The sequence below is a fragment of the Trachurus trachurus genome (genome assembly GCF_905171665.1).
Source record: "Trachurus trachurus genome assembly, chromosome: 22".
NCBI classification, from domain to species: Eukaryota; Metazoa; Chordata; class Actinopteri; order Carangiformes; family Carangidae; genus Trachurus; species Trachurus trachurus.
Window position 1 is genome coordinate 9,873,319 of NC_139907.1, and position 24,328 is coordinate 9,897,646.

Consider the following 24,328-nt stretch of genomic DNA (forward strand, 5'->3'; position numbering starts at 1 on the left):
CTGTGTGGTTCAAACACCTGCAGTAGCGTCAGGATTTAAAGTGCCTGATTTATACTTTCTGTAAATTCACCACCTGATTGCACTTAATAAAATGGCACCACCTCTGTGCACTGATAATACTTTTGTTTGTACAGGAGATAAACTTTGAAGTTGTTTCTCTCACTTTCACTTCCCACACAGTCTCGTGTCTGTAAAGCATATGCAGATTTAGATAAAGAAAAACAGATTCTTATAAACAGACGACGAGTCAAACATCAGCCAGCTCCCACACCTGGTTTCAAGACAACTGCATGAAACTATAGATGCGATATGTACACTACAACACTGTGCGATATCTTTTATGTTTTCTTTTCATCCTGCAAATGAAAAAAACAAGAAAAAAACCCACTGATCGCTGGAGCCAAATGTTATTGTTAAGTACATCTGTTCACATGAATCATCAGAAATAAACACCAAGCTTCAAACACCAGTCTCCTGCCACTGTATTTAGATTTTTTGTTAACTCACATATAACTCATTGAGATGCATTAGATTTCCAAAAAAATATGTTGTATCTCAAAAGAGATACATTAAAATGTCACGTAAATCTTCATGTGATCCAATTTTTTGATCCTTTTCCCAAAGCCATCAAGCTTCTTCCCACAGATTCATAAAAGTAAATACAGTTGGACCACTATCTGATACCGAGTTAAAAGCAATATGACACCCTAAAGTTCATCCTAAAAATCATCTGTAAAGTGCAACGTCGCAATAAAGTCATAAAAGGCCTTAAGATATCAATAAATATTCTCTGTACAACATTTGCACGCACACGCATGAACACATTGCGGAGCAGTCCCTCTGGCTTTGTGCTGGATAAGATGAGCGGGAGTTACGGTTCAGTCTGGACTGTGTTTGGCAGAGAGGAGTAAAACGTATGTAGTGTGGATGTTGGTGAAACACGATCCACCTTTCCTAAATGTTAAACCTGCGCACTTCTGTCGCCTTCCAGCCAGTACTGTTCAGTCTGCATCTCCGTGAGTCGAGACACCGTCCTCTGGAAGGCGAACCTCTCCTCCTCCCCGCTGAAGATGGACAGACTGCTGGCTTCTTCCTGTCAGGCCACAGGGGGTTAAACCCAAAATCAGATTGTTTAGTCAAACTCAGGATGCGTGGTTCTTTTGGTGACATGCACTGCTTCACATAAAAAGGCATCAAACGAATAGCTATACATTATCTCAGAGGAATTCAATACAATAATCACTGTTTATAAATCTTTATTCTTTATCCTTGCAAAGTCTCAGACACTCTTGAGTCTCTAAATATTTACACATCTTTCTTCTGTTGCTCCTTAATGGCTTTGTTTTGATGCTTCCATGTTTTTTTCTGATGTTGCGTCAATTGTCCATCTGATCCCACATAAAAAAAAACTATTTTTTAAACATTTTTGAGACACTAGATAATGTTAGTAGAGAGACGACAGGAAACGAGGGAGAGAGAGACGCAACAGAGTTCCCTGGGGTGGAACTTGAACCTGGGTCGTTTGAGTTCATGGTCGGCACGTCAATCCCTAAACAAGCGGGGCGCCCTCAACATTTAATCTTCACTATATATTTATTTATTTATTTTACAAATGAAATTAAAAGAATTTAAAAAAAGAAAGTTTGGGGAAACTTGTGCCTGAGACGTTATAATCAGTCGGTGTTTTAACGTCAAAATGTGGAAGAAATGGAGTGAGTCAATTTAACACTGCAGTTTCCATAGATGCAGATTTTACTTCTAAAAATAAAGCAGCGTTATAATGACGCAAATCAGACGAAGGCTTTTGGGAGCACTGGTATTAAGAAAATGGAAACTCATGCAAGATACATTTCTATTCCCATTTGTTTATTAGTTATGCAGCAGGATATTGCAAAAATAACTTCTGCACTCACTTATTTATTATCATGTGTGATTAAAAAAAAGAAATCCAGGTGCAGTTTTGAAAATGTTAAGAGATCATGTACTTATTTTCTATGATTAATGTAAAACCTAATTTTGGGACTGTAGAAGTTTACCATCTTACTTGATGTAAAAGAAATTATAAAGACTCAGTGAAAGACTGAAGTATTGGTTAACACGATGGACTGACTTTCTCTCTGCTGCTGCATTCTCTAACGGCCAAAATCCTCAACCAGCCTAATTATCTACATTTTACAGGTGAGAGCACACACACACACACCCAAACATGAAAAACTGGTTTAGCTGTTTAAAAAGAGTCACACCGCTCCTCTTACCCTTTTCAACCCCAGATCGTCCATCAGGATGTGGCCCTCGTCGTGACTGTGATCCCCGTCGTGCACGAAAATGTCCTCCAGAGGGAGGTCGGCGAGAATCACCACCCGCACCTGAAATAGGAGACGACTGACGGTTAAATCCTCATTAAATTGTTTGTTTTGAAATGTGCACGCAAGTGACGTGAGTGCAGCGTACCTTGTGGTCGTAGAGAGCATCCACGAGCGTGATGAGGCGCCGGGCCTGCGTCTTCTTGTTCACCGTGAGCAGGGGAATGTGTCGAATGAAGATGGTGTCGAAGAGCCGGGACATCTCCAAGTAGTCACTGGCTCCTAAAGGCTGAAACATTCACGTACAAACACTATGTATGTGTTTTTTCATTCAAACCACAACATCTGTTATAGGAAAAGCAGCATCATGTCATAAATCAGTCAATCACCGAGACACACAACCAAGAACTGCTCAAACCTGTTGAACTTTATTTTCTGGTTGAGTTCCCAGTGTTGTGAGACAATCCAAACAGACTGAGGCTGAACAGGGCTCTCCCTGTTCTCCTGAGTCCACACCAATTTGTTATTTATGAAAAATTTGCATTTTAACATCAGTGCTATCGTGCTGACAATGTGAGCAAAAACCTGAGTTCTGTGATGCAACTGAAAAAAATACAACAAAGCAACTCATTTACATACACAGAACAAAGATTAGATGTAGCAAATGCACAGTTTGTAATTAAAAACAGAGAAGAGTGGAGAGACTTACTCTATCACACAGCTCCTCAAACGTACAGTCTGCGATGGTCCCACAAGCTTTGTTCAGACGGACTTTTCTGTTGTGAACGTTTAAAACTCTTGGTCGTGTTACTGTGGAGGAAATGTAGTTTAGTTTGTTGTCATTTCTGTTCTATAAAAATAAATTATGACAATAATAAAATAACATCCAAATTACACATCAGATCAGTTGAATTAAGTCAAGTATTATCCAGAAGTGCACTTACTGTCATTCTGCTTAAAAGCCAGCTCATCAAACATCTTGTCGAGTGTTGCCTCTACATCAGGCTCACTGGAGCTGCAGTAAGTGTAACAGGGAAATATTAAATTAAAAAAATAAAAAGCATATTAATATGATGGATCAATTGCCAGCTTTTAGTAAATGCTTTACAGGAAGGATTTCTTACAGAAAATAGAGTTTTCCAGCAGAGGGTCTGTTTCTCTTGCGGTAATCTATCCCAGAATCCAGACGAAGAGTTTGGCAGTGGTTCTGCACGAGAACAATGATAAACAATAGGAGCATCTTAGATATTTATAAAAAGAGATTTCAATATGCGCGTCACAATCATTGATTTTCAGTTAAAAAAAAGGAACTCTGCATTCATACCTGCAACACGGCAATAAAAGGCACGAAGTTGACTCTCTGCAGCCCATTTTTATACAAGTCTGAAGGAAGATGAGAAATAAGATTTTATTTACATTGGCTTTACATAGATACTGAAATTTGAAACTCTGAAACTGTTTTTAAAAAAGCGTTAAAACATAAATCTTGATGCAAAAGATGCACAGATGGTATATTTATGTTACATTTAAAATCATACTGAAGCGAATTGCACGGTGGAGAATAGATACAAAATGAACTGAAGATCTACATTGAATTTTTGATGCATTAAAAAAAAAAAAAAGTAGAACAAAGAGAGAAAAGATTGAAATATTTCAAGTTGTCCTAATATACATGTATTATGACACTTCCTTCTTACCTTCAGGGTGACGATTAGAAGTGGCAACAACAACGACTCCGTTCCTAAACAGATTCTCAAAAAGCTGCTTGAGAATCATGGCATCGGCGATATCAGTGACCTGAAATGCATTTTAGAAATAAATTCACTTTGAGTACAACACTGCTGAAGCTCAGAGCAGCCACACACCAAAAAAAAAGTGTGCAGAGAATACCAGACTCCTATAAAACTATCTGACTCCATCACAGGCACTGTGGATCAATACCTGAAACTCATCAAAGCAGAGAAGACAGGCCTCCTCGCTGATCTCCTCAGCAACTGGAGCAATGGGGTCATAGGATTTGGCCATTTTCCCTGCTTTCCGCTTTGGCATACTCTGTTTTAGCCGATGGATCCCTGAAAAACAAAGACGTGTGTGATTTAAGTAAAAAAAATAAATGACACAATGTTAAGAATGAATCATTAAATTGGCATATTTTCAATACAATAAATAACTGCTACACATTGCCGGTCATTGTTAACTTTTATCAAGGAACCAACTGGTTTTGAGACTTGGAGGATTCAGAAGTTTTAAGGTTTCACTGCAGCTGTTTGAAATGCTCTGTCAGCAGTTTGCATTTACAAGACAACACATATGCATTGGCTGAAATGCAACAAAACTGAAAGGAACTAAACAGGAAATATAGGCTCAGTTGGGCAACCACAGCTCTGCATTATTCTACATACTTTGAATATAGCATCTGGCGACTCATGCATTTAAACGCTGTACCCAAATAAACACCTGTTAATAATTTATGTTACTCTGCAACACAACTGTTCAATTATACCACCGCTGTAACAGGTGGATTTGGTTTTAAGGGGTGTAATGAGGATGCACAGGAGCAAACTGGCCTGCACAGAGCTGCTGATTTTGTGGCATGTTTGTTACCACAGACAGGCCTTAAAGGGATAGTTCACCCAAAATTCAAATTTCACTCATTATCTACTCACCCTCATGTCAACTAAGGGCTGTGAGAATTTTCAGAGTCCTCCGTGCCTTCTCGGAGTTACAGTGGGGTCCGTGCAGCAGTATTTGTCCATATAAGGGTTGTGAATGGATACCAACTTTCTTCCAAAAAGACACACCAAAAACCATCCAAAGAAATTGTTCCGCCGGTCAGTGCAAAATCACGCGAGATTTGCACTGACACAGGAAGAGCAGTGAACTGAGACACTGGGAGCTTCCACTACAAACAAGCTTAAAAGGGACAACAAGGAGTTTCTATTCAGTTATAAAAAAGTCTCACGTTAATGTGGATGAATCTACGCTACCCACACTTGTTAATGGGCCCATTTTCGATAAATATATCGTTCTGTCTCTATCGTTATTTTGTTATTATTAGTGGTGGCGGAAATGTTGGTCGAGCCGACCAGCGTTTTTTACTTTCGGTTTCGCAACGAGTCATGAGAATAACGCAGCTGAATCACCGTTTATGGTCGGAACTACGACGGTATGTGATCCTCTTTGAACCTCTGACTTTAATTCTTGATGAATGAAAACATGAGTCCGTCTTGCGCCGGTCAAAAGAATTTTACGGTGCGCGCGGAGGCTCATAAATGTAGTGTGAAAACGCTTCGCTTTTCCAAAACTCCTCGTTGTCCCTTTAAAATATAGACTTATTTAATTTTTTTCGGAACAATTTCTCATGTCGGGGCTTCAATACAAGAGGGACATTACAGACGAGCAGTATGGAGGTATTTGGATGTTTTTTGATGTGTCCTTTTGGAAGAAGAAAGTTGGTATCCATTCACAACCATTATATGGACAAATACTGCTGCACGGACCCCACTGTAACTCTGAGAAGGCACGGAGGACTCTGAAAATTCTCACAGCTCTTAGTTGACATGAGGGTGAGTAGATAATGAGTGAAATTTGAATTTTGGGTGAACTATCCCTTTAATGGGTTGGCTAAATGAGTACAGAGCAGACAGTGTCGCCACCTGCTGGTAGAAATTCTGCCTCAAAGACAAATTACTTAAAGCACAGATACAATAGAGATTTTAAAAAAAAGGTGTTTAAAGGTTGATGGTACACTAGCAACTAGCAAGGACAAAAAATAATTTTACATCCAGTTAACGGAGGATGCAGATGGTGGAGATGGTTAACTTCACCCTGACTCACAAGATAATGAATCCTAAGATATGAGTTTTCATTTCCAGAGCAGCTGATCAGAGTCGGCTCAATCAACTCTGAGCATGTGAGTCAAGTGTGAGGGTGGAAAAGAAAAGAAAAAAGGGCCATCAATGAATGAAGCTCGGATACTACCACCATTCACCATGGCAACACACAAATAAAGAGCCAGAGCTCCATTTTAATTTAGTAAAGTTACAAAATATTAATGAGTGAAAGTGCACGTTAAAAAACACTCAGTAGCAGCCGAGAAAGACCTTGAGCCATAGAAAAGAGTCGACTATTTGCATTTCAGTCAGTGTCATCCACTGGCTTGTTAGCAGGCCTGGATTTCATTAATGGACGATGGAGCTGGAATCCATCGGTTTTTTGTTTGTTTTAATTCACATTTTTAATATTTATCCAGCTGCAAATTAAACTGATAAAACACAAGTTTACCTCCAAACCTATGACTGTAGTTTAGAATCTGAATCAGTACCAGATAAATGATTTGGGTGTTTTGTTTTTGAAATTGCACCCGAGTTAAAACTGAGTGAATTTTGGTTATGTCCACTGAAATATTCACACAGTGTCCAATGAGCTGTTGACAGTGATTGTTAGGAATCTCCTGCCAGTGCGATCGATCATAATTTTAAATTTCGGCACAGATTTGTTTTTAATTTCCGTGAATGTTTCAGTGCAGAGAACTAGATTTTATTCTAGGCTGATTGTCATATGGACAGAGATCAGTGTTGCTGTCCTCTGTTTCTCCGATGAATCATTAGGGGTAATATTGGAAAAGATATCTGTTGGATAAAATTATGAAGTGATTTCTGTTTCAGGAAGTGAAAACTCAGTATTAACCGAGGTCTCTGTGATCTCACCCACTGAAATATGAACCAGGTTCCTTCTTTAAAAACCCAAATTTGTGCTAAATTTAAGGAAACAGATCTTTGTTTGACCTCCTGCTGCACCAAACTGCGCAAATTCCACCTTTTGGAACATAACTCAATTATTCATTCATTCATTCATTCATTCATTACTCAGCTGACTTTTCTGCCCCCTAGTGGCCGTTACGAGCAAAGAAAATGAACAACAACAAGAATCTACTCATATTCCTAAACTCTGAAAAGTGCTTCATATCTGTGACTGTTGTATATGAAGCATACTCACTTTTATGCACGTCCAACATAAAGCCGTGGAAATGAACCCTCTTTTTCTTTTCAGTTTCCACGTGTAAATAAAACATGTCCATGACCATAGTTTTTCCTGTGCCTGAAAAAAAAAAACCTATGTCAGACAATCAAATTAAGACACAAAATACAAACTTGGTAGAGAGAAATTAGACTGTATATGCTCCTTACCAACATCACCAAAGATGTAGTAGCCTTTAGGAGGTTTGGGTTTTGTGAAAAACTGCAAGATATGAAGGAGAAAAAATAAATAAAAACCCATTCTGATATTTTATTCAACATCAACAGAAACTCCAAGTTTTCCTCTTTTACAAATTCAATGAGATTAGGGTGAGTAAGTTATTTAAACAAAACCCGGATCTTGAACATCTGTGGGTAGATCATTAAACATGCTGAGTCTGCAAGGCAGTCTAAAAATATCTGAGAGCTGTGACACCAGGGGTTACTAGGCACCGACACTGTTGGGAGCACAAACTATTGTACAATTAATGGTGCAATAATATTTGAAGAGAGGCTTGTTCTTTTGCTCCAGAATCAACACTATTAGAATTACTAGTCAGTAATGGCTTATATATGTGTATGTTATATATTAAGTTAATCAGTAATCTGTGAAGCACTTTGAACTGCACAACCCTGGAACAAAAGTGCTGCACACAAGATATACTGTAAAGAAAGGCGGATAAAAACAGTGGACATATTTAATCAAATTAAGGATTTGAACTAAGTGGACCTCCTCCAACATGCACACACATGAACACATGAACACCAGCACTTCCCTTTTCATTTACTCATAGTTATTTAGATAATTTGTTATCTAATTTATTTATTTTCATTTAGTTCATTCTATTTTATTCTATTTTTTCTTACTCTCTCTCTCAGAGACCCTAAAAAACCTCAGTTTGACTATAATTTTTGTTGTTTACTTTGTGAGTATATACTTTGCATAAAATTGCACAAAGATGCAAAGAGATTGGAAAGATTGCTATTGCAATTAAAGAAGCTTTGCAATAAAGTTTTTTTTTTTTTTTTAATGCGCTGCACACAAAGTTTGACTGATTAATCGATTGGCTGATTAAAGGGACTATTTTTCCTCAGTGTTTTTTAAATACAACTTTATGCACGGAAGCATTGAAAGCATCATCATCTCGACACGCCGTGACTCGTGACTCGATCGTGTGTTTACCTTGGAGAAGATGGACGTCGGCGTGTTGCTGTATCCTCTGAGTGTTTTGTGCAGCTCGTCCAGCTTCTGCACCACGGCGCTCTGGTGCTCGTCCTCCCGCAGCGTCCCATCCCGGATCAGCCCGGAGTAGTGATCCAGGGGGCTGCTGAAGCCGCCACCACCACCACCACCACTAGTCTCCTCTACCACCGCCTGCTTCTGCTGGGTCTTCACGGAGTATCCTTTAGAAATTATAACAACAACAAAACAGACAATACGGGGTGTTTCAGCTCGTCTTTTTACAACTCACATGTCCGATTATTGATGCGGAAAGCTACGATAATGTCGCTCCAGTGGACGAAGACCAAAGGTTAGCAAAGACGGCTACTACGGTGTGACAGCTGACTGGGGGAGAAACCCGGTGGATAATAACAAAATAACAAGGTGAGTTTGTAAAAACAGGTCAATTAATTGCGAGAAAGCTTGAGTATGTTGTGAGAATGTGAACTAAGCTAAGTGTGAAATTAAAAATGAAAGATTTACGTTAGGTCGACTTTTAGCCTCTTTACAGCACAGCAACGAACACTTTTAACGCTTAAACCGTGACAGCGACTCACCAAAAACTCGTCTCACCTCGTCTGCAGAGCTCCGTTAAAGATTTGATCAGTTTTCTGGAGGAATATTGCTCCGTAAATAAGCACTTTAAGCCCAGTAAAGCTGAGGGTGACATTTTTAAAGACAGCGGTACGCGCACCGCCATCTTGGTTTCAAAACGTAACTTTATTAACAAAGACACAAACACACGAACACGGGAGCCAGCAGGAGGCGACATTTCTCTGAGACCACATAGATATTAATAATAATAATATAACACAAAAACAGGGTTATGATAAAATTATAACAAGCAGTTTTCTTATAATTGATATAATAATTGAATAATTGAAATTGTGATGATGAATATGATCAGATTCAGAATAAGAATAGCTTTCTATACATAAACATGGCATCTGAGTTGGTGTACAGTGCAAAGAAGAACAAGAAATACAGATTGTTAAATGAGCACAAGTACAAAAAAACACAACATAACACAAAGAAATAACTTTGGAAAAAAGTACATTCACAAAATATATAAACAGAGCTGGTAAAGCAAGGAAACAACGATAACAACAAAGCATTTCAAACAGCTCTACACAGGACTGAAAAAATATATTGGCAAAAAAAGCTAAAACCTGATAAAAATGGATTTGCAGGGACATTTGAATAACAGTACATTGCAAAGTGTATTGCAAATATAAGATTCAAATACAAAAATTGAATATAATTGTGTCTAAGGTATGAAATAGCCTACCTTAAATAGAAACAGAACAATGACCAAATCCTACTTATTTGGAAAAAGTACAATACAGTTGCATCATAACCACCATAATGAGGATGAATTGTGTATTGGCAGCACATAAATTCATCAATAGATAATATAGGTAAATTATTAAGGCTACAACGTCCTGTCACTTTATTTCATAAACAAATCTTTTAATTCTACAGGGGCAGCATAGTATCACATCTGAAAATTGGGAATGAAATGATATTTTGCCATTTTTTCCATGAAAAATGAGTCTGAGGTTTCTGATTGATGTTTTTGTGTCAGCTCTAATATTATAAGATTTAATATCTGATAACAGCGATGTGAATAATGAATCCAGGGCTGCAGCTAATGACTGTTCTCATTATTGATTAAGCCCACAATTATTTTCTAGATTAATCCTTCAGCCTAAACTACAAAGCAGGTGCAGTGTGAGTGTTTATGATCAATTGGGAGTGATGGTTATTTTTTATCATCATCATTAGTTACCCTATTTTGTTGATTAATATAGTGAACGCCTGTTATCATCTGCCACAGCTCCAGGTTTAGATGCTTTGTTTTGTTTGAAAAAACAAACAAACATATTCAGTTTACCCTCATGTATGATAAAGAAAAGGAGCAACATATCTGAGACACTGGGAACAACAAAGATTTGGCATTTTTTCTTATGAAATAATTTAAAATATCAAACAAATTAGAATAAAAGCTGCAAAAAATGTGACCAAAAAGACATTTATAGCGCACAAAAACACTCAGAAACCCACAACTAAAGAGGAAAAAAAATTAAATAATATATTAACAAATGTAAAATAATAATTTGCTATAATAATAGTTTGATTAATATTCTCATTATGATTAACGGCAGAAGTGCTCTAATTATACCTCCATCGCACTGAGCCGCAGACAAAACATGGCAGACAACGGTCAGGGTGTTCCAGGGCTTACAGGCTTGTTGCCATGACAACAGAGCAGCCCTTCTCCCCCTCTCTCCCTCTCTTTAATGCACACACACATACACACACACACACACACACACACACACACACTGTCACTCGCTCTCTGTCTCTCTCTGTTGTACACACACACACACACACACACACACACACACACATACATATATACACTATTACAGTGGAATCCGCCTCGCTTTGAGATCCGTGCTCTGCTATTGGAAGCAGGCAAAATATAGGAAACACAGCACGGAGCGTAGGGATACTCCACATCTCCACATCTGTTTTGGATGGTGAGTGCCTGCTGATGGGTTAACATTTGTTTACATACTGTATCCTTTGACAAATGTGAGCTTATGAACAATATAATTTTAATGGTATAAATTGCAGCTTGGTTTCATCCTGGTTTAGCTGTAATGCCGCTGCTGCTGTTGCTGCTGCTGCTGCTGCTGCTGCATGGGAGATGAACCACATGTTTCTTTTATTGTTGCTATATACTTCTTCTTCTTTTTTCTTTTTCTTTTTTTTTAAAGATTAGGGTGGACGCTGTCATCGTAATGGTAATTCATAGCTGGGTAGCCATGGTGAAGTCAATATCCCCCTCCCTCTCCCACTGCTGAATGCATTAGTCTAATGAGATGTCTGCAGCCTGTGTGCCGAGCAGCAGCAGCAGCAGTAATAGCAGCAGCAGCAGCAGCAGCAGCAGCAGCAGCAGTGTGTAACCAAAAAAAGGAGACGAGGGATAAAGCCTCATACAGGAAGATCAAGATGGTTTTCCCTGCATTGTGAGGGATTTAGCTTTATAGCTACCTTTAGGCTCCTGGGATTTAAAACTAAAGGCTTGGCTCTTGGGCTTTCACAATTAGAAGATAGCAGGTAATAGACACCCCCTCCTTCCTTCTCTCTCTCTCTCTCCCTCCCTCTTCCTCTCTCCCCCTCTCTCTCTCTCTCTCTCTCAGGTTTATTGCTGTGCTATCAGTGCAGGATGGAGGTGCTGTTTCCTCCACAGCTCTTGCATGGCTGCCTTTTGTGTTTCTCGATTATTATTATAGTGCTGCTCGGCTAAATTCAGCTCCTCTCACCGCATTGCTCATCCGAGTCTTCTGCAGTCAGTCAGTCAGTCAGTGTGTTAGTGTTTGGATGTTGCCGTTGCACACCGTTGCCAAAAGCCATTCTGCTTCCTCTGTGTCTGCTCTATATTGATGCTAATGCTGCTCTGATATGTAGCTGCTGAGCAGGAGGATTTGATGTGTAAGTAAAGTGCATGTTTTTGATGCGTTTCTCTCGCCTCAGCTCAGTTTTTGTGTTTTTTGTTTTTTTGTTTTTTTCGTTTTCCTTTGTCTCCAGCTCCAAATGAGTGTACCTGCAGCAACGGCACAGAAATCAGACGGCAACAACAGTGAAATGCAATCAGCTGCAGTGGCTCCCTCCTTCATCCCCAGCCAGACGGGGAAGATACCGGGCAGGAAGAGAGGGAGACCCCCGCTCCGCAATGTCGCCAAGATGGATTTTCCTAATCGTTACCCCGATTCGCTCCCACCACTCAAAGTGCCAAAGAAGAGGGGGAGAAAGCCGGGCTTCAAGGTCAGCCAGATTGGGGGGTGGAGAGAGAGAGGGTGGGGAGGGTGGGGGGGTGTTAAATGTGTGTGTGTGTGTGGATGCAGTGTGTTTAAAAATGCATGTGTACACAGAGACACACCGGCTCCATGCCCTTCAGATTTTGTGGGACCCCAGTGCAACATCTGGGAGGCTTTGTTCTGCTGTAGTCAGGGGGAGGTTGTTATTAGAGATATCTACATTTCTATCCAAATCTCAGCATCTGCAGCTTAAAAACTAATAATCTATACAGATTTCATATCCCCAGTGATTCTCCTTGCATCATTTAATATGCATGAATAAATAGTCTACACCCCCAAAAAATAAACACATAGGAATGCAAAAACATTTTCTCTTTCTCTAACAGCTGAAACCCAGGATGGTGATGACACCGTTGGCTATTTCTCCCCCCAGCAGCACCCCTGAGCCCGATATGAGCTCCATCCCTCAGGATGCCGCCACCATCCCCCACTCTGCCACGCCCCAGGTGCTCACAGGTACGACACCAAACACCTTTTCTTGGATTTTAACCTCAGCCTGGATTGGTTTTCTACTTTCCTCCCTCGTTCTGCTGTTTTTTTGCTGATTTTTTTTCTTTACCTGTTTTTGTCCTCCACTAGTCTGTATCTACATCAACAAGCAGGCCAACACGGGCCCCAACCTGGACAGGAAGAAGATCCAGCAGCTCCCCGATCACTTTGGACCCGACAGACCCTCGGTGGTGCTGCAGCAGGCCGTCCAAGGCTGCATCGACAGCGCCTTCCAGCAGAAAACGGTGTTCACCCTCCTCACGCAAGGCTACGGGGGAGAAAAAATATCAGGTGTTGTACAAAGACCCCCCTCAGGTGTTGTTTTTCTGTTTGTTTAATACCCTTCAATTAAATTTCTCGCCACTTTACCTGAGGTGGAACTGAGAAAACACAGCCATTAGCAAAAGTTTAATGACCTCATTTTGTGCAAATTTGTTTTCCAAACCGTCCTGTCGTTTCAAGTGGTCTCCCTGTCTTGCTCTTCCAGCCACCTTTGATGGGAAGCAGCATCTTCTCAGCCTCCCCGTGGTGAACAGCATCGACTATGTGCTTCGTTTTCTGAAGAAACTCTGTCGCAGCTTGCACTGTGAAAACCTCTTCAGTGATCAGCCCATTACCCAGCACAGTGGTGGCTCCTACCAGTCAGACGGTACTTAGAAGCTCAGTAGAAACAGAAGCTACTGTGCCGATATAAAACGACCTTTTCCTGCTAATTTTTGACTCTGATCTTGTCTTCAGCTGAAACGTCCATGGCCGAGGACTACCACTTAGACCAGTCGGATGGCAAACGCTACTCCGTGGACCCCGGCGACTCCGCGTTCAGCTCCATAAGCTCGTCCTACTCGCCAAAGTCCTCCTACGGGTTTCGTTCATCACAGCAGTTCTCCAACGGCTCGGCCTCCATGAGCATGTGCAGGCAGTCGTCCACCAGCCCCAACACGTTCCCAGAAAGCAACAGGACAGGTGAGAAAAGCAAAAAAAACAAAAAAACAAGGTTGTGTCCATGGTTATTTCAAAAAGTGAAGCTCCTCTCCTTACCTTTGGTCCTCCAGGTGGTTATAATGCATCCCCAGAGTCCCAGGAGTCCAAAGCTCCACCCAATAAGGACCCATCCACCTGGTCTGTGGAAGACGTCGTCTGGTTCATCAGGGACGCAGACCCCCAGGCTCTCGGCCCCCATGCAGACGTCTTCAGAAAACATGTAAGTCCACTTTGTTGTTGCTTCACTTTGAATTGATTTGGTTTGATCAGTTCGTACTGTATATCCAGTTGAATTTATTCACCATGGTTGGTCAACCTGTTCCTCACCGATCCTTCTCTCAGGAGATTGACGGAAACGCTTTGTTACTCCTGAAGAGCGACATGATCATGAAGTACCTCGGACTGAAGCTGGGGCCGGCCTTGAAGCTTTGCTACCACATCGACAAACTAAAGCAGACTAAATTCTGAAAACCCTCCATGATATATACTGTATGTATCTCCTCCCAAGGTTGAATCCAAGAGCGTGTTTGAGTAGGGTTTGGTGGTCTGGGGACCTCAGGTCTTTGGTCCCTGGGCATGAGGTGAGTCGCTTTCTTTTGGTTCCCCTAACAGAAAGTGAGAGTGGCTGTCACTTCCTTTTCTGCCATAAACAAACAAAAGCAAATAAGCTACTACTTTTACAGTCCATTCAACTGCTTTTTGATCAGAATGAGGAGGAAACAGGACAGTAACTCTCTGTTTAATGCATTTTAAAGACACACAACGAGGCAAAGGTTCAGGCATCAGTGGACTGATTAGATTTCTTTTGTAACTAACATTTACATTTAAACAAGAAAGTGAAAAATTGGAGTAGTGGGGATAGAGCCGACTCCAACTTGACAGGATAGGGCTAACAAAAATGATAAATTTTCCAACATTTTGTACATCAACCAGGTGGTACTTTATAATATTCTAGACTTTCACAAATAACACATTATATGAAAGATAATTAAGCTATTTATTTATTTTTCTACAGTAACATTATTCAAACATGCAATAACAAACTTTCGGGCAATTTGGGGGCAGTGGAAACAAAACAACAAACGCCTTCCTGTCATATCATTAATTGGTTTCTGAACTTGTTAGCTGACCACCTGGTGAATGTAAGTACAACATTGAGTCTTGTTTAGCTCTGTTTTTGGAAATATCTTGTTCATATCTTGCTCTGTGTCTGCCTGCTGCTTGGTGCTCTCTCGCTAAAAAAAAGGATGCTAAGAGCAGCAAATGAACCAGAACTGTCAAGTTGTGGATTAAACGGCGAACTGGAAACTCTCTATTAAGCTCCGTGAAGCTGAGCGGAGCTGCAAATTCAGGTGATAATTCTCTGTAGGTTTATCACATAACGTGACAGCTTTCACAATCACAATCATTTGATACGTTGTTATAGAAATATTGGTTCAATTCAATTTAAAGTGTTGAGCAGAGGAACTCTGAATGAAAACAGTGATGAAAAGGAAAGTGACGCCCCTCACTTCAGGGGATCCTAAAGGAAGCGGGGGGCTCTTACACTTTGGGATCCACACACTAAAACGGCCATAGCTGGGTCCTCTTGGTACAGATTTCTTCTTTGTCTTTTGAAGATTTCCATGATGTCATTTAGTGATAATTTAGAATTCACCCCCCCTCTCTTTCTCTCTCTCATCCTTAAATTATTCCACTTTTGGCACAGATTTTGAACTAAAAACATTCAGATTGTGGAAAAAAAAATCCACCAAACACATTTTAACAGAAGTTTAGAAGTGTAAAAAAACATTTTGTCTCACAAACCTTCATATATATGATATACATATAAATATATCATCTGACAGGAAATGTATAACAGATAACACTGAAATGGTGCATTAAATACGACATTGCCTTTGATTGAGAGATTTAGAAAATCATTTTGATACTATTTTTTCACATTACTGTGTAACAAAAAGGTAATGTTCCCATTGGATTTTTCATTCTTTTTTATTATAATTTTAATATTTAAAAAACAAAAAACAGTATAACCTAAACAAAACGTAACATAGAAAGACAGTAGCTCTCTTGTAAGTATATATAAAGAAAAACGAGAGCATCGTGAACGTGATATATTTATGTTTCAATATGCAAGATTGTTACATGCCAATTATCTCCATAGGCTCTTCATGTATACTCATAAGGACAGTTTTTTTATTTTGTATGTTTCTATGTTTTTATCGAGCATCAGTGTTGATACGGAAGTTGTCAAAACACATGAAACACCTAAATGTTACACTAAGAAAACCTAAACGGCCATGTAAATGGGTATATAATATAGTATTGCTTTTGTATACCTCTTTTGGTGTACAGTATGCATCCTTTTTTAATCAATTAACCTTTGTAAGTGAATGCTGCTGTAAAGATATTACATGTAAGCCATGCCTAGTGAGATCAAGCTAAGGTGTTTTATTTTGAAAATCACTATGAATAAGAGTTTTAGAGAAAGTTGGGTGGATCAGAACTCTATGCTGGTGCTAAAGGTTAACTATGTATTTAACTGTTTGCTTTTGTGTTTGTGAGATGTAAAAGGAAATCTTATGTGTACACTGTACTGTATGTGAGTATTATTAAATTAAAAAATCAAGTAATCAGATCGTTATGTGTGGGAGCTGGGTTTCTTTGACTCGCTAAACCATTATTTGATTTTTTTTTTTTTTTTTTATACTTAGGAAGCCCAGTTGGATCCAGATTTGCATTTGGGTCCTCACAACTGAGAATAATAATTTTGGCTGGGAGCGTCAACTGTGCTTCAAGAAACGGTTTTAACAAAGGTGACCTATATTTGTGGCTCTTTAACCGGCGTCCAGGGAACTCCGGGGGTCCTTGTGGGTCTCCCAGAGGCTTCCCAGAAAAAATGTGGAGCACTTTTTCTTTTTTACAGCAGATTAGAAACACTGGGGGAATATGACATGCTCTCTGGCCTGTTACATCCTCACCCAGACTGAGTCAAGTTATTAGCAACATTAAAATATGATGGAATGATTTTAGTCATGTTGGGAACAACAGGGCAAAAAAAAAAAGACGCTCTAGACCCAGATTAACCTCTGATTGTTTGACAAAATTGCCTGGCCCCATGTTTTTCTGTGAAATATGAAATAATTAAGATAAGATAAAATACGATAAGATAAGATAAGATAAGACAAGACAAGAATTACTTTATTAATTAACAATGATATGTGTGAAATCAATAGTTTAACATTTTGGGAAATACATTATTTTTGTTCTGGTAAATATGAAGCTAAATAAAGATGTTTACCCTGGGTCTATCAAAAGGGAATAAAATCAACCTTATGTAGGCCTAATTAACACTTTATATTCTCCTTATATAATATCATGTGTTGATATTCTTGTCTAACTCAGCACAAAAACGTCACATTGTTCCTTTAAACATAAAGGCCACAAAGGGTCATAAGATCATCTAATGAATTAAGACCAATAAGGAATAATCATGGTGATCAGTTTGTGTTTTGGAAGTGTGTATCCGCACATTTCCAAACAAATTTATAATCCCATAATCAGTCTCTAAAGCACTGAAGTCAGTTTTATGGTGAGGACACTGAGGTGATGACCTCGACATGCTTTTCAGCCCCCTGTGCTAATAACTACACCTGGCTTCAGGTTTTAGGTTTGACTTTGTTTAATTAATGAAAGAGTGTTATATTGATTTTCCGCACCATCTGAGCACAAGATGAAGTCAAACAGACTTGGGAACAAGATTTTGAGCCATTAATTCAGGGCCCAGTTGGCAGCACTTAAGGTGGCACAAATCCCTGAACAAATATTCATTGAAAAACCCAAAAAACAACCAACAACCAAAACCCATTCATCCACAAACATTTGGTGTGTATTTTATAGCCTGGTTTTGGCATTTCAGAGACAAATAGCTATATAAACTGGACTTTTTCTTATAAGCCAAATACAAACAACCAAATAAAAGATCCAGCACCGTCCCACCAGATTTGTATTTCCTGGCAGTGAGGCGTCGCGTTGGAAACTGAATCTACAGTAAATGAGCAGAGAGATTCATTCACGACCTTGGGGACACATGATGGGAGGAAGACAGGGGAATAAGACTGAAAGCTCAGGGAATAGCTAAATAATTAGCCCTCGCCTTTGGATAAATCTTTAGATGTTCGTGCAGGGGAAATAAAACTTGTGCAGTTAACTGAATGAATGTGATAAATTTAGATTAATTATGTGGATTTTGTGTCTTTTGGTGTATGTGTGTGTGTGGTCAAATCTCTGGAGGGGTGGGGCTGATGGGACTTGATTCATGACTCCTGGCTGTGGCCCCATGCGCACAGTGAGCAAGGGGCTTTCAAGGGCCACTGGTTTAGTCAATAAATCCTGGTATGCCCCAAAAAGAGGCGTTTAATGACCATAGGAATAAAACATTTCCCCCCTTTTTTGATTGCAAAAAGCCTGATCAATGAGTTACTCCACCAGTGGCATAAAATCTGGACGCATCTCACAATCTGTTGTTTTGTTTCCAAATAAACCAAAATGTCAATTTCTCATGACCATGATGGGGATGATGGTGATGATGATGATGATGAAATCTCAGGCTGACCATCCTCATCACGATGAAGGATCCGCGGTGATACAGCGCCGGGATCGAGCAGCTGAACCCAAACGGAGCAGCAGAGCAACAGTGAACTTATGATCAGGCTGTGATGCACACGGGTGACGCCGCGCTCCTGTAGTCGCATAACCAAAGACTGGCGTGGGATCGGTCCCTGCTGCGCCTCATCTGGAATAACGTCGGGAAAATCCAGAAATTTCATTAGCGAGGTGTTCGTGTGCATATGTGTGTGCGAGGAGGACGTGTGTGAGTGTGTGCTTTTTTTTTTTAAGGAGGCGAAGCGAGTGCTGAGAATAATCCCTTTTGGGCAAACGTTTCCATCGGAAGAGGGGGGGTTTTCTGTACTTTGCAGAAGCCAGAGCAGATTGATTCCCATTGAGAATCACCAAATATAGGCTGTGGAAAAAAAGGTAAGAAAAGTGATCGCCTTGCAAGATGAACATGTCGTGCTAGATGTTCAGATGTGTGGATGCGGCGAGCGGCGGACGGTTCGTGTGAATGTGTCACGCATTATGTTTCATATTTTCCTTCTTGTTTGGATGAATGGGATCGAGCGGAGGGCTGGCACACTGGGCACCTGCGCATCCCTTAAAATAAAGCCTGTGCATTTTTGCCTGGAGACAAGATAAATAATAATAATAAAAAACAGAAATAAGACAGTCAGGGGATCATTTGAGGAGGAGGAGGGGAAAATGTCACCAAGATTTGCGTAATTAATTGGCTTTTACGTGCACAGCTAACGTGGCTTTGCGGTGGCACGGAGGGTGCAGCAGCTGCTTCGTGGGTTAAAAAAAAAAAAAAAGAAAGAAAAAAGGTGTGTTTGCATGAGAGATTTTTTTTTTTTTTTTTTTTGGACGTGTTTTCTCGCCCCGGTGCGCGCAGCTGAGATGTGGCTCTGGTGAAAAATACTCTCACTGCGTCGTTTCCATCGGAATGCAGCAGCAGCAGCAGCAGCAGCAGCGTCTCCGCCTGAGCTCCGGCAGGAGGCGGTTAGCTTCAGTAGCATTAACTCAGACGTCGTTGCCCCAAAGCGTGAAATAAAGCAGCATCTGCTCGGGCACAACAAGCTGCTCGTACCTGTGGCCTGTGCGAAATATGCGGCGGATATTTACTCCCCTAAAACACACACACGGGCTCGGCCACTCGGTGCTGTGTGTGTGTATCTGTCTGTGCTTTCGCTCGCTCACACACATCAAACATATTCGTTTTGTCATTTTCCTGCATAAAAAACGTTTGTCCTCAAGGTCATTCACCGAAGCCCATTTTTAGATGTTAAAGCCCCGGATCGGTGGGCTGTAATAATTAGGCAGCCATAGCTCGTCAGGTTTGGTGATGTGACACGCACGCAGGGGGATGCACGGGAACGGCTGTGGTTTTGCATTGATTTGAGCTGCAGCGACACATTTGTGCTGTTTGTTGTGGAAGGCCTGAGCCAATGCAGTGCTGCCTCTGCTACAGCTACTGCTGCTGCTGCTGCTGGTGTTGGTGGTGGTGGTGTTGGTGGAGCTGTCCAGCCTGCTGTCATGCTGCTGCTGCTGCTGCTGTTGCTGCAGAGATGGGGACCATATGTTGGTGTCAAGCAGTGATTATTCTCACAATGGCCTGTGTTCACATACATGCAAAGAATATCCTGCTGTCTCATTTGTTAAATTATGAAAGGAGGAGTTGACGCAATCCTTCCCAGTTTAAGTCATTTCCCACATCAGGAGTCAATAATTCATGCATCTTCTGACAGGGCTGCTCTGGTGCGGTTGTTCAACTTGGAGCCGTCAGTGTGGATAAGGACCTAATCCAGGCAGATTGGTCTGTGGATTGGCCCACAACTGGCTTAAACACTATATTACATACAGACCAGTATGTTATAAGCTATATTCCCCTACTGATCCAGATTACAGAGCCCCCCCGTGTCTGTGTGTGTGTGTTATGTCTGTGCAGTGTCCATACTCAGGTCTCTGGATTTGCTGCAGCGGTGCCCCTCTTTACAACCCAGCACAGGCTTTGTTGTCATTGTCAGGTTATAGGACAGTGTTTGCAGTGGAAACTTGATAGCAGCGATCGAACATTTGATGAACTGGATCTGCTCTGACAGTGATGATCCAGGTCAGAGCTACCCGGGCCACAGACTGGCACAAACAGGCTGAAAGGGATGAGGAGGGGGGACAGAAATAGAACAGGGAGCACCAGGGAGACATTTGCCCCTCTCACCAAAACAGGCAAAACAGAAATTAAATGATTAAAAACATCCACGCCCTCTCCCATAACTCGTGTTTGAAGTGGATATTTTTTTCCCCCCTTTTATTCTCTGTGCTGCAAAACTGGAGATGTTCATGCTGCCATCGCTCAAGCATAGATAAATGCATTATTCACGTGTTCTTGCACCACAGGAACCATGGGAAAGACGAACAGCAAGCTGACTCCAGAGGTGATGGAGGATCTGGTGAAGAGCACAGAGTTTAATGAGCACGAGCTGAAGCAGTGGTACAAAGGCTTCCTGAAAGACTGCCCCACTGGCAGGCTGAACCTGGAGGAGTTCCAGCAGCTTTATGTCAAGGTCTGTGTGTGTGAACCACATCCTCTCTTTTGAGTTATCTTCTATAAAGAAGTCCTGCCATCACTGCTGTCACAACAGACCCTCTCTCTCTTTTTTTTTATTATTCAAAGCCCTTTGGTTGAATTATTGAACGCCTCTCTCCCACGTTTTTTTATTTTTATTTTTTGCAGTTCTTCCCTTATGGTGATGCGTCGAAATTCGCACAACACGCCTTCAGAACCTTTGACAAGAACAGCGACGGCACCATCGATTTCCGAGAGTTCATCTGCGCCCTGTCCATCACATCCCGCGGCAGCTTCGAGCAGAAACTCAACTGGGCCTTCAACATGTATGACCTGGATGGTGACGGCAAAATCACCAGAGTGGAGATGCTGGAGATAATCGAGGTGAGGGGATTATCCGGTCATTAAGCCCTCGCTCATCAGGGGAACTGGCTCTGTTTTTGGTTGTTATCAGCCTCCTGCACACCTGCAGTGCCCTGAGTACAGACGCAGTTTCATAACGACAGAACTGCAGTTGTATTGAATTACATTAGAGGCCATTTCTGGAAACACTATAAGTGTAGTAAATCTGATAGGTCTCCGTGATATTGGAGCATATTGACAGTTCCTGTAGTGATAAATGTGGCCTGCATGCGCTTTATTCCTGTGCATCTACATCAGTGGTTCCCAACCTGCCACTCCCCCCACAGCTCTCTCACATCGACTCAAGTACCCTCCATTAATGTCAGCCACCATATTGCAAATACACTATAGAAACTATACATTATACACAACAGAGATTGCACTGTCAGTGTTTAGGTTGTTTTGGTCAAGTTTGCATCCATACTGTTTGCTAATTCAGTATTTTTACCAAACAGTTGCAAACTTGTTAGTAATACCTAACAATAGGGTTGTAAACTGCCATTGGGAACTTACGTTTTTTTTTTTTTAAACTTTCTTTTTAATTTTTAATTTTCGTTTTGCGACAAGACAAGCTCATCAGAAAAGCAACACAAGATCACAGCCGTCCGCCGTCACAAATCACAACATACAACACAAGATAATGCAACACAACACAATAAAAAACAAGAACACAAACATATGTAAAGGACAAAAAAAAAAGAAATGTGGGTGTGGGAACTTAAGTTTTTAGTACTAGAACAGTTTCTGTGACTGTGTTCTCTGTGATCTCATTTTGCAAGAATAAAAGTGATTTCAGGCCTTTTGGGACATAAAGTGCAGTTGAAAAAAGGAAATTAATCACAGTGTAACACAATATGGTGATGCAATACTCAGGATATTGCAAAAGACCCTCCAATACTATGACGTAAATACCGTGATTATATCATATTGTGTGGCCTCCACCCCACAGCCACCTAACAGCTACATTTTATTCCATTAATTCTGCTATTTTTGCGGTTTGTCCATAACCACTAATTATTTCTGGCTCATTATTTTCAGCCTTTGTGCTAGATTTACAATCGGCCTCACACCAATTTGCTTGTTTATTGTCCCCCTCAACAGAAACATATGAAATTCATTTTCACAAAGTTTATTTAGTTGAATTAATTAGTTTCATTTTCCACACAGCCCCTGGTAACCCTGCCTAAATAGCCCCCTGGGGTCCGAGCAACCCTGGTTGGAAATCACTGATCCACACAAACACATGTAGGCTCCGCTGGATTACATAATGAACCACAATCCTCTGCTAATTTCTGACTGCGTCTCACTACCCACAGGCGATCTACAAAATGGTGGGCACTGTGATCATGATGAAGATGAACGAGGACGGTTTGACACCAGAGCAGAGGGTGGACAAGATCTTCAGCAAAATGGATAAGAACAACGACGACCAGATCTCGTTGGACGAGTTCAAAGAGGCGGCGAAGAGCGACCCGTCCATCGTGCTCCTGTTGCAGTGTGACATGCAGAAGTGAGCCGCCGCCCCCCTCTCTTCTTCTTCTTCTTCTTCTTCCTCCTCCTCCTCTTCCTCCCCGCCCCTCTTCGCTCGCTTCCTCTCCCCCGTCTGGTAATCCACACACTCTGGACAGCAGCACATGTTTTAATGTCTCATTAGGTTCTCTGCCATTTCCACAGGAAAAAAAAATAATGCTTGGACTATTTTTCAATGGACTCGCTTCTTGTGGTTGTATGCATGAGAATGTCAAATGCTGAATAATTTTAAATATAGCTATAAGATATCATACATTTCTATTTCAAAACATGCCAATGTGATTTGTGCACAGTAACCCCCCCATACATTCTCCTTCAACCCCTAGCTTGTATATCAGTGGAGCACTGCATTCAATTATGTTCCTGCAGTATTTAGGATCCCCAGTGTTCACTGCTGCAAATACTGTACGCTTTACATACTAGTAACAAAACAATAATTCCTATGATAATTGTAACTGTCTCTGCTATCCAGACTTGTTGAGCTCTTGGAGAATAGAGAGGCTCCTGTCCTGGCTTCCTGCTGTTTTCACACGGTGGAACCAAGACGAGCAGGTTCTTTGCATGCATATATTATGTGTCAAAAAAAAATATAATCTCTTACCTTTTGCATCTTTAGGTGGTTATAAAAGAGAAACCCTCCAAAAATCCATTTAGTATTGTTGCATGGGATGTACAGTATGTGACTCATGAGACCATTAGTTCACCTCCAGTAATGTGGGAGCATGCTTCCCTCCATTTGGTACACGTGTATGTGTGACACTTGAGTTTTTGAAAGGTAGTATTTGGGTTGCAGTTGGCTAATTACCGAGGAAGCGCTTTCACATAAACATTGTATTATGTTTTTTTTCCTGCTTCAGTGACTTCTGGGATGAAAGTCAATATATTTATGGAGCATCATCCCTCTTCTGATTTTAATTTGTACTGCTGCCACTTAATCTGGAGGAGAGGCCAAAAATTGCCGCTGTCATTAGGCGCAGTACTCATGCATTATTCCCCACAACAATCCCAAATTGGCTTCTTTTTTCAGGCTGCTTCTTTGATTTAGACTTAAATATAACTTAACTCTGTACATATCAACATGTTTACAGAAACGAAGAGCACTGCAAAACGAGTACAGTCTTGGCTTTTGACCCTGATGATGATGATGCTGGGAGCTCACTCTCTGGGCTGGGGACCTTGTGAAAGTGGCTCCACTTCCAAAACAGCAAAAAAAAGAAAAAAGAAAAAAAAAAGAAAAAAGAAGGGCAGGGGAAGAAAAAGCCTCTTATATGTTTACTGGACACACTGCATTCCTGAAACTTTTTTGTAATGAGAAA

The 24,328-nt window shown here is 40.8% G+C and overlaps 3 protein-coding genes across 4 annotated transcripts; 2 read left to right on the forward strand and 1 right to left on the reverse strand.

The window, feature by feature from the left end:
* Window positions 1–22: 22 nt before the first annotated feature.
* On the reverse strand, window positions 23–9,256 carry afg1la (AFG1 like ATPase a). Its single transcript, XM_083998632.1, has 13 exons — window positions 9,117–9,256; window positions 8,505–8,725; window positions 7,493–7,544; window positions 7,302–7,403; window positions 4,245–4,375; window positions 4,001–4,100; window positions 3,628–3,686; window positions 3,428–3,510; window positions 3,248–3,318; window positions 3,013–3,113; window positions 2,452–2,592; window positions 2,256–2,366; window positions 23–1,093 (listed from the first exon to the last, which is right to left on the reverse strand). The coding sequence occupies exons 1-13, from the start codon at window positions 9,241–9,243 to the stop codon at window positions 962–964; spliced, it is 1,431 nt and encodes a 476-aa protein (XP_083854758.1). The 5' UTR covers window positions 9,244–9,256; the 3' UTR covers window positions 23–961.
* On the forward strand, window positions 8,630–16,521 carry LOC311006019 (sex comb on midleg-like protein 4). Its single transcript, XM_083998633.1, has 8 exons — window positions 8,630–8,927; window positions 12,141–12,377; window positions 12,757–12,886; window positions 13,010–13,210; window positions 13,407–13,568; window positions 13,658–13,882; window positions 13,972–14,120; window positions 14,243–16,521. Exons 2-8 carry the CDS (start codon window positions 12,147–12,149, stop codon window positions 14,366–14,368), a joined length of 1,224 nt encoding a protein of 407 aa, XP_083854759.1. The 5' UTR covers window positions 8,630–8,927; window positions 12,141–12,146; the 3' UTR covers window positions 14,369–16,521.
* Window positions 16,522–20,916: 4,395 nt separating this feature from the next.
* vsnl1b (visinin-like 1b) lies at window positions 20,917–23,052 on the forward strand (the record flags this gene model as incomplete). Of its 2 annotated transcripts, XM_083997896.1 has the most annotated exons (3): window positions 20,917–21,078; window positions 21,249–21,464; window positions 22,799–23,052. In XM_083997896.1, 3 exons carry the CDS (start codon window positions 20,917–20,919, stop codon window positions 22,994–22,996), a joined length of 576 nt encoding a protein of 191 aa, XP_083854022.1. In that variant the 3' UTR covers window positions 22,997–23,052. The 2 variants fall into 2 exon arrangements, with proteins under 2 accessions (XP_083854022.1, XP_083854023.1); XM_083997897.1 differs by lacking the exon at window positions 21,249–21,464 and having other exon boundaries at window positions 22,799–23,006.
* Between the last annotated feature and the right edge of the window lie 1,276 nt (window positions 23,053–24,328).

Coding starts and splice junctions, on each gene's coding strand:
- afg1la (XM_083998632.1), bottom strand. CDS start 9,243: ATGGCGGTGCGCGTACCGCTGTCTTTAAAAATGTCACCCTCAGCTTTA. Junction 7,545..8,504: donor CGACGTCCATCTTCTCCAAG/GTAAACACACGA, acceptor CATATCTTGCAG/TTTTTCACAAAACCCAAACC. Junction 3,114..3,247: donor GGCTTTTAAGCAGAATGACA/GTAAGTGCACTT, acceptor TTTCCTCCACAG/TAACACGACCAAGAGTTTTA.
- LOC311006019 (XM_083998633.1), top strand. CDS start 12,147: ATGAGTGTACCTGCAGCAACGGCACAGAAATCAGACGGCAACAACAGT. Junction 12,378..12,756: donor GGAGAAAGCCGGGCTTCAAG/GTCAGCCAGATT, acceptor TTTCTCTAACAG/CTGAAACCCAGGATGGTGAT. Junction 13,211..13,406: donor CGGGGGAGAAAAAATATCAG/GTGTTGTACAAA, acceptor TTGCTCTTCCAG/CCACCTTTGATGGGAAGCAG.